We start from the raw sequence: 10,080 nt of genomic DNA on the forward strand, positions 1-10,080 counted from the left end.
ATTCTCACTTGTCACGAAAATCTTAAATACTCTACAATAATTTATGTCCTGATTCCATATACAGGATGGTTCTGGAATTAGTTTGGAATTTTGAAGTAGGTAAGGATGACCGGCGCGGCGTCCTTCTTATTTCTTCTTATTTATTCTTCTGAATTTTCTGTCAATGAATCTGTCAATACTCAGCTTTAGTGAATACGTGGGTTCGAGATTGTTGCTCAGCAACTGATCACTGCTGCTCAATTAGGTTCGTACTATGTGTTTATTGCAGAGTAGGCAGATGTTTATGCCTCATAATATTTCTGGTCAGGAAATGCTCGCGACATGTCCTAACCATTCTTGTGTGATTGTCCAAATATTCCAGTTACCTTTTCACAACTTGATAGGGAAGTTTAATTAGTTCATATTAGTTATCTTACTTCAGGTTATGTTTTTTCTTTAACTATCCCTACACATGTCAAGTTAGTCATTTTCATTATTTAAGAGTTTAGACAAATGAGTTGTCCTCTTAGTGTAATCCCACTTCTTTCCTTAGGCATAAATTGCTGTTTAGATTTAGGACTATTCCCGGATAATTCCATGCTGCGAGAACTTGTTATAAATCTACAGTTTTGTTCAAAATTGGTTGCTTGTTCTCGACATATTTTTTTTTCTTTCGTTAGTAATGGTATTATAGGAAAAGTCCACCACTTATATTTTCTTAAGATTTCTATTGGGATTTTATCGGGGTCTGGTTATTCTCATACATCTGTTGTAGCCCCATGCTATAGTTAGCGAATACCAGCACCCTCAAAATTTATTTAGCCTCTGAATTCCTTTAGTCCATTTTAGACTTTAGACTTTAGGTATTTATCTTTATCTTTGGTTTAGTTCAGTTACATATTACATTACTTAGTCTGAATAAGTGTGACAATGCTGCTTCACACTTTAGGAAATTTTGCTTTATTGTAATTACTTAGTTGGTATTGGCTCATATTACCGAATGAGGGTAAGAGCTAATTTAGTTATTAGCATTAGTGAGAATTGGTCCTCTCCTGATCGTTCTTCTTTGGATATGCTCTATTTATAAATCTGGTGTCCATCGATAGTCCGATTTTGGATTCAGTGTCTGATTCCTCACTTATTTGGTTTATTTGGTTATGTAGGTTCGTATCACCATATGTGGGTGTACGTAGACCTCATTTAGTTTTGAGATTTAGTATTGGTGTGAATGGGTCCATAAATCTTCCTGGTCGTTCTTCATTGGATATGCTTTTATGAATCTGGTGTCCATTGATGGTCTGACTTTGGATTAAGCGTCCTATTTCACATTTATTTTGGTTATTACGTCTTTGATATACTTTGGTATGTTTACGATTTAGATTACTATTTGTGTTATTTGGTTTGGTGAGAATTGCTCCATAAATCTTCCTGATTGTTCTTCTCTGGATATATTACTATGAATCTGGTGTCCATTGTTAGTTCAATTTTGGATTAAGTGTTCAGTTCTTAACCTATTTAGTTTATGATTTCTTTGATCTTAGTTTAGTATATCTCCGGGTGAGATATTGGTTGAATTGGCTCATACATTTGCCTGGTTGTTCGTCCTTGGATATACTTAGTCTTATAAATCTGATGTCCATGGATAGTTCAATTTTGGATTTAGTGCCCAATTCGACATTTATTTGTGAGCAAGAATTTAGTTGGTATATTTAGTTAATATTTGGCTTTTAAGCATATTGTCGATTGAGACTTTGATTTTTATTTTGAGTCATCTGAGTTTGTGGTGTCTGGCGCCATGACCATTCTTTTTTTCCCGTGATCTTTAGTTCGTGGTTATTTTTTTTGTGTAAACTTGCAGATCAACGTGGAATGTTAGGCCAGTACACTTAGTTATTGATACTTTTAATTTTAGGAACAAAAAAAAAAAAAATTTGTGATTAAAATTTTTTTTTCCCTACTAGTAGGGGAATGTAACAGTCGTTACTTTTATTAAAATATTTATTTATATTAAAATAATAAACAATTTATATTAAAATGATTTCAGAGATGTAGTATGGGTTGCCTAACTTTAAGTGTTCATTTGCCCATTAAGTGTGTATTGTTAATAATTTAAGTTGTCACTCTGTTCTAATTTGGTACCATTGCGGACCAGAGAGATGACAGGAGATTAGGGGGGAGTGGAAACTGGCTTTAGGTTAACTTGGTTAACAAACTAGGAATTACTTTTGACTTTTGATCTAGAGTTTGAAGTGGTACACACAGGTGGCAGTTAGCGAAAGAAAATCCAATTATTGCATAGAATTTCCTTCACTTCAAGAAGTTAAATATTCTAAGTATACCATAACAATTTAATTGACGGTGTTTTCGGTAACTCGGGAAGTTGAAGTGAGATTTCTAGCACGGAATTAAGTAGCTATCTGGTAAATAATAATTTTTTATATTATAAACATTAGAGTATTTTATCTATATCCTATTATTCAGATTCATTATTTCATATTTTAATATAGTATTTTGTCCAAGGCCATTATATTTTTACTCTATGTGAAGCAAGGTCACGCTACATCCGATTGGATGGGTTTTTTATCTACCATAATTATCTTTTTGCTCCGGTTTCTTATGCTGAAAGAAACTTTCCTCACTTCTTCTTTGATTTCTTTTTATCAATGTTGAGATTAGAAGTAACGGGGAATTGTTTTCAGCCACCTATCATGGAATTATAAATTTCCCTCAGAACATCCGAGGGAGAGTACCACTTCAACTCTATTAGAATCAGGGTCATTGGGAGAAGCCAGGGAGTATTGTCTACTCCACCCTCATTTTTTCTCCAGCCTGCACCTAGAGGTAGGGCAGGACAGTCATCATCGGAACTGAGCCAATTAGCACCAGCTCCGTGCTAATTTCGGACCTCAAGGAGGACTTCGCTGGGACACCGAAGCCATTCGGGAGTATCCTTCCAGACAACTGTTTCACCTAGGAGGACAGTTGGTTTTTGATTCAGAACTATATATATATATCTTGTTTCACCAGTTATAGGTTTTTTTTATAACATATATATGTATATTAATTAATATAACTCCCCTTGGTGTAAGGTATCGGTAAGTTTGAGCTCAAATTCTACCCAGAGATTATCTTCCATTGTTTTTTTGTATTAACCATTTATTTCATTATTAACTTTAATTATTTCATTATTTGTTTACTTAACTAATTTTTTTTATATTTCATCTTATGTTATTAACTCCGGTTATTATCCCTTCAGGATAATAGACCGTTTCAATTGTTTAACTTGGCTTGTTCCCATTTATGTATTATTTTGTTTATATTTGAATTTAGAGTTGTTTAACAATATTGTTGGTCATATTGTAGGTTAGTATGATATAGTTACTTGGCTATACGTTATTCCAACGTTAGCATTATTTTGTTTAATGTTGTTTTAACCTAGATGTAGGTTGTACACTCTATATCAGAGTTATTCTGTCTAGTTTTCAACTTTTTATTATAGTTGTTTTCAACCTTTTTTTTAAATATTATATTGTGAAATTTCATATACTTTTTGGTAACTTAGAGATTGTCAAAATCTAAGAAGTTATATTTAATAAACTTAAACTTGTTTTGCATATAATTTTTTTATTAATATTTCCTTACCTTTTTACATTTACAGCATTTTTGTTTATTAAATCAACATTAATTAATTTTAGCAGTATACGATACCTGGAAGAGTGACCGTTACTCTTTTTAGAGTAGTATCCCTCTTCTGGCGCCCTCAATTTGTTTTCTTTGTTAATTTTCATTATATCTATTTATTTTTCATATCTTCTTTTCTATCCATCATACATATTTTCCTGATTTACTGTCTTTAAAAGGCATGCAAATTGGCCGTATCCATCCTTGAGTTTCTAGTGGTCATTCTCTTGCCTGCATTGCTAGCCTAGCCACATTCCGTTCAATATTTTTTTTTTACTTCTTTACTTAATTGTTATCTATTTTACTTCTATCAATTTTATCCCATATATATAGACCACTCTTCTTATACCTCTCTCCTCCTACACACCCTAGTATTTTGCTACATGGTGATTTGCGATTATGTTTAGATGCAAGAAACATTAATTCGCACACAATCGCGCAATACGAAGCGCCTTTGAACATAGAAGCCATTTTTGGACGAATCACAGGATCACACATTTTCTCCAAAATCGATTTGAAACACAGTTTTTGGTTAATACCTTTGGCAGAAAAGTGTCGAAATTATACCGCTTTTTCTATCGACGGAGTGGTGTACCGATTTAGGGTAGTACCATTTGGACTACAAAGTGTATGCGCTGCTTTGGTTCGCGCATTACACACAATTTTAAATAGGCATGGAGAATTTGTTGTACATTACATAGATGATTTATTAATTTTCTCACCGGATATAACAAGCCATCTACGACATATTCATACTGTTCTCGAAGAACTTGATCAAGCCGGATTAAAATTAAATATTCAAAAGTGTCAGTTTTTCCAAAAAGAGGTATTGTATTTAGGATTCAAATTAGACACAAAAGGGATTTGTCTTGCAGAAGATAGAATTGAAGTCATAAACAACTACCCTAGGCCAACCAATTTAAAAACTTTGCGGGGATTTTTAGGAATGGTAAACTATTTCAAAAAGTTAATACCAGACCTCAGTACAAAAGAAATACCGCTAATAGCATTACTTAAGGAAAATGTCAGATGGAAATGGGGAACGGAACAAGAAATCGCTTTCAAAAATTTAAAAGGAGCGTTTTCCACAGCTGTAAGAGTGCACCACCCAAGATATGAGCAACCTTTCATTCTCAGGACCGATGCTTCCATAAAAAAATTTGCAGGGGTGTTATCACAGATACAAGACGATATAGAGGTGCCAATATGTTTTGTTTCCCGTGTAACCAAAACGTATGAGAGAAAATACAGCGTTACTGAATTAGAGTTTGCCAGTGTGTTATTTTGTGTAAACAAATTACGTTTTTACCTACTTGGGGCAAGATTCACCATTGAAACGGACCACGCAGCGTTGATACACATAATGAAAAATAGGTTGGTAAATAATAGAATTCATAGGGGCATTCTTTTACTCCAAGAATATGATTTTGAATTTAAATATATCAAAGGAACGGACAATATTTTGGCTGATGCGTTGACGAGAGATGAACAATTCCGCAAAGAGGATCACAAAACTCTCCACGTAGGCATGAACATAATGAGAGAAGAAGCAGGCTTATTTTCGTTGGCCAAAATCAGGGAAAATCAGGAAGAATTGAATGAAAGAGAAAAGCAAAGGGCTGAACAAGAAAATAACCTATATTTTAAGAGGGTCGATGGTAAAGAACTCTATGTAATCACGGAGCAAATGGCAAAAGAAGTTTTTTTTAAGTTACACTGTGACAACGGACATATTGGAAGTAGAAAGGTGTGGCTTATGTTCAGGGAGAACTACATTTGTCGACAGGACTATACAATAGCCAAAGAGGTGACTCGAAATTGTGTGACATGCCAAAAGTGTAAAAGTAGGAACTTTAAAAATGAAAACGTCACAAAAAACGTCGTAGCTCGGAAGAAACTGGATATTGTTGCTATTGATATGTTGAGCGATTTGATACCAACAACTCAAAGGAATAAACACATATTAGTTATGGTGGATCTGTTCTCAAAATATGTTAAATTGTACGCATGTAGAACCACAAAAGGAATTGAAATACTTAGGAAGATAGACAATTTTATATAAACGGTGGGAAGACCAGACAATATTTTATTGGACAATGCGACATATTTTAGGAACGAACGTTTTAAAAGGGAATTAAGAGAGAGGGGCATCGATACAAAATTTATAAGCATCCGTCATCCACAGAGCAACCCATCGGAGCGTTTTATACAAGAAGTCACAAAATTTCTACGAATTGCCGCGGAAGAACATCATCGACATTGGGACAGAAAAGTGTTTGAGATCGAGACCTATTTGAATTGTGCTCCAAATACGGTTACCAAAGAGACGCCTTTATATATAATGAAAGGAACAATGCCTACAAGACCGTGGGAAGACACCGCCCCCAGACAATACGAAGAAGTGATCGAGTTGGTTCAAAGAAGATTGAGACGAAGTGGAGAGAAATATCTCCAAAGACAAGAGAGAACCCGAAGAAGAAGGCCGATCAAATTCCAGAAAGGAGATAAAGTCTTAGTGAAGGCACTGAGGGTGTCGAATTTACAAAATGGTATTTGTGCTAAATTGATGCCGATATTTGAAGGTCCATATAGGGTCAATACGGAAAATGGGGTAAATAGTTATGAATTAGCGCACATAGAGACAGGAAATATACGGGGTATTTTTAACATTCACGACATCTATCAATATCATGAATAGATTTTAATAACATAGTGAAATAATTTGATCCTAGAAAACTTTTGTCATTTTTAAAATTTAACAAAGAGTTTTCGGCAGATCAAATGGCGGGGATTTGTTATGATATGTAAAATCGAGAAAAATATTGGTTTGTTTAAAAATATTTCAAAATTCAATAACATTAAAATAATTCAGATAAGTAGGATAATATCCAACAAACATTTCGAAGAAGGAGAGGTATTAATTTCTTGAATTACCTGTACTAAACAAAATGTAAGCTTTGCATAAATTATTTCTTTGTTATACTTGAGTGACCCGCATAATTTTAAGTGAAAACAAAAAGACAATTGAACGGGGTTTTCCAAAATACATTAATGCAGTGATTAGAGACAAATAGAAGAGATTTTAGAAAGAGGTTTTTGTTAGTTTTTAAGAATTATAGAAAATATTATTTGTAAATAAGTTTTAGGAAATTTTATAATTATAGGTAAAAATTTGTTTGTTATCGAAATGAAAAAATGGGGGAATTGTGACGAGTTTTGATTGGCGGAGATTGAAAAAGGTGGGATAAGTATGTAGGAAAAAGTTTAGCGAGATTGAGGAGAGAGAAAAGATAGGGAGTTGATTTTCGAAGTCGGTAAGAGGAACTGATTTGTTCTCTGATGGTTCCCAAGAAGTAGCAAGCAGTAGTGTTGAATGTTAGTGAGTTTTTGTGGAGTTAGTGTATCTGACAGAAGCTGGAGCAGCAAAATATTGTAAGTCATATTTTCCTACTTATATTCCAAGAGTCACTGTTCAGGCCAACGAGAGATTCAGTTTATCGTAAAGAGAAGATATTCCAAGAGTCATTTTTTCACTCGGGCCAACGAGAGATTCAGTTTATCGAGAGGAGAAAGGCTATCATAATTTGCAACATATACTTGCAACAATCTGTTGTAAGATTGCTGATTACATAGGGAGCGGTTGAGAGGAGATAATACAGTCTACAAGGAACAAGGATTTGGACCACTCATCATCAGAGAGAGATATTTTTGTTTTCTGCAGTTTTTTTTTCTTTTATTGATAACACAATTTTTACACGTAATTTAGAAAGGATATAAATATTTTGATTAGGAGAGTTAGAATAGTTTGGGATTTTGAGTTTTCAATTAATATTGTTTGTACCATTAATTTTGATTGTTCACGTACGGAGAACAAAATTTTGAGAATCCTTATACGAGATTTGTTTATTGAAAACTTTTGAGTGTGAATTATTTCATTATTTTTATTTCAATATATAGTGTTAGATCATATGTGTTTTTTATTATTCCGGTATTCTCTGGACCTTACCTTTCACATGTAATAGCATAGATATTGAAGCACGAATTTAACCCTGAGATAAAAAAATTAAAAATTTGTGATAGAGTCATAATCATATCATTTAAATAATTTTAATTAATCAAAAAAATTAATTAGCTAATTATTGCTTGGCGCACCAAGACTTTAAATATCACAATAATATATATATATATATATATATATATATATATATATATATATATATATATATATATATATACGGATGTATGAATTTAACACATTATATTAATCACTGTTACTTAAATTGTAGTTCAAAAATATCACTTGAGAAACTTTTTCTGTTTTTAACCTTTCTCTTCTCTCGTTCATTATCTGCCCTGATTTTGAAAAAATTCTTTCACAAGGGACAGATGTACCCACAATACAGAGTCTTGTCTTCATAATTTTGAATAAGCTTGGATAAATATGCTTTCGTTGATGCCACCAGAGAAGAGGATCCTGACATGCTCCTGAGCTATCCTTTCTAGATAATATAGGTTCTTCTAAATATTTGTCTACTTCTATAATAGCCGAACCTCCATGTCAAAATCCATCCACAAACGTTGAAGTAAATCTTTCGTGTGGTGTGGGTTTTGGTTTTGGGTTTCCTCTTCGATATTTGCATTATCGTTTTCAGCATTATCTGTAAATTTCATATTGGCTACTTTTGTGTATAAATTTTCAACAGCTTCTTTGTATTTGTTATGATCTATGAACCCAAACTTTTTAAATCTGGGATCAAGTATAGTAGCTTCAGATATTAAATTATTTTCTTCCAGGTCGGAAAATCGTTCTCTTAGTTTAAGCTCTAATTTATTTATCATATTTTGGATTGGAGGCATAAACATATTTACTTCTAGTCCATTTAGATACTTATTTATCTGTTCATAATAAAATATTATAGTAGAAGCACTAACATTTTGCTCAGAACTTGCGGCAGTAGTGATTACATTGAATATTTCCAATATCTTTATAGATTGCTCTGCTATTACCCAGTCTTCATTTTGCAATGGAGTAACGGATTCAACGGTTGCAGTATTTAGAATTGCCAGCGTTGATATTATTGCATTTTTCATTTTTAAAATACGCGTAATCATGTCGTAAGTGGAGTTCCATCTGGTAACAACGTCATTTTTTAATTTTAGTGGAGCCATATCCATGCGTTCTGCAGTGGCTTTCAATTGTGCAGATGCATGACTACTTCTTCTGAAGAATATAACTATTGTTTTTATTTTGTTCACTATTTCTTTTAGTCCTGACTGGGTAACTAAATTAATAGAATGAGCAAAACATCCCCAAAAGTTCCAGCCACCAATGCGCACAGCTGCTTTCATATTTGCTGCATTATCGGAAATAACTGCTGCTATTTTATTTTCGATATTTCATTCAGATATTAGTTGTTTTAGCATATTACATATATTTTCAGCAGTATGTCTTTCTGTAAAGGATATGCATCCTAACAAATCTGAGGTCAAAAAAGTTCTTTTATCCTCTTCTACAATATAATATGCAGTAACGCTAAAAAAACTATCATTTGTGCGTGATGTCCATCCGTCAGTTGTGAGACATACTGCATACGCTCTTTCAAGACGTGTTCTGACAATGTCAACAGTTTGATTATAAAACGCCGGAATCATTGAATTTGAAACTGTTTTTCGCGAAGGGACTTTATAATTCGGATTCAATAGATACAGTAACTTCTTAAATTCTGTGTCTTCCACAATACTAAACGGATGATACTCCTTGGTGATCATTCGAATTAACTGTTTGTCAATTTCATTTTGTTTACTAATTGCCAGTGGCCTCTGAAAAAATCCCGTTATGGTTTGTAATTTGCTTACTTGAAATGTACTCAAGGTGGAGGATGGTTGAGTTTGGACCTCAGACGATGTAGATGCAATAGTTTCTACAGTACCTTCGTTTGCTGGAGTAGAGCGAATTGCTTGCTCTGTTTTTTGGCGTTTTATCAACAATGTGGGATGTTTTTGGTTCATATGCCTTATAAGTGTAGAAGTCGATTTATTTTTTACGGATAATGTCTGGGCACAGTACACACATTTGACCTTACCTTCAATTTCATCAGAAAAGTAAGTCCAGATCTCACTTTTTTTTTGAGGCATAGTCAAAACGTTTACCAAAAATCTAAAATAACTTAATTAGAATTTAAATACTAATTTATTAAAAATATTCATACCCAAAATTATTGTAATTTAAAACAATTGTATCTTCGATCCAGTGGGTATTTGATAAAAAATTAACAATACACCCTTTAAGAAACTTTCACAATGAAACCGTCAATGAATGAACGCGTGTAGTGTCTAATTTTCTATTATAAAGTTGACTAATTCCTAATTCCCAACTAAGAAAACCTACACAGGGAATAGGCCGTACTGCCGTGCTGCCAC

At 33.3% G+C, this 10,080-nt stretch overlaps 1 protein-coding gene across 1 annotated transcript; it reads right to left on the reverse strand.

Annotated features, from left to right (window-relative positions):
- Positions 1-9,057: 9,057 nt before the first annotated feature.
- LOC140451010 (E3 SUMO-protein ligase ZBED1-like) lies at positions 9,058-9,795 on the reverse strand. Its single transcript, XM_072544716.1, has one exon. It carries the CDS (start codon positions 9,793-9,795, stop codon positions 9,058-9,060), a length of 738 nt encoding a protein of 245 aa, XP_072400817.1.
- Between the last annotated feature and the right edge of the window lie 285 nt (positions 9,796-10,080).

This window comes from Diabrotica undecimpunctata, chromosome 9, assembly GCF_040954645.1.
Source record: "Diabrotica undecimpunctata isolate CICGRU chromosome 9, icDiaUnde3, whole genome shotgun sequence".
Taxonomy (NCBI): Eukaryota; Metazoa; Arthropoda; class Insecta; order Coleoptera; family Chrysomelidae; genus Diabrotica; species Diabrotica undecimpunctata.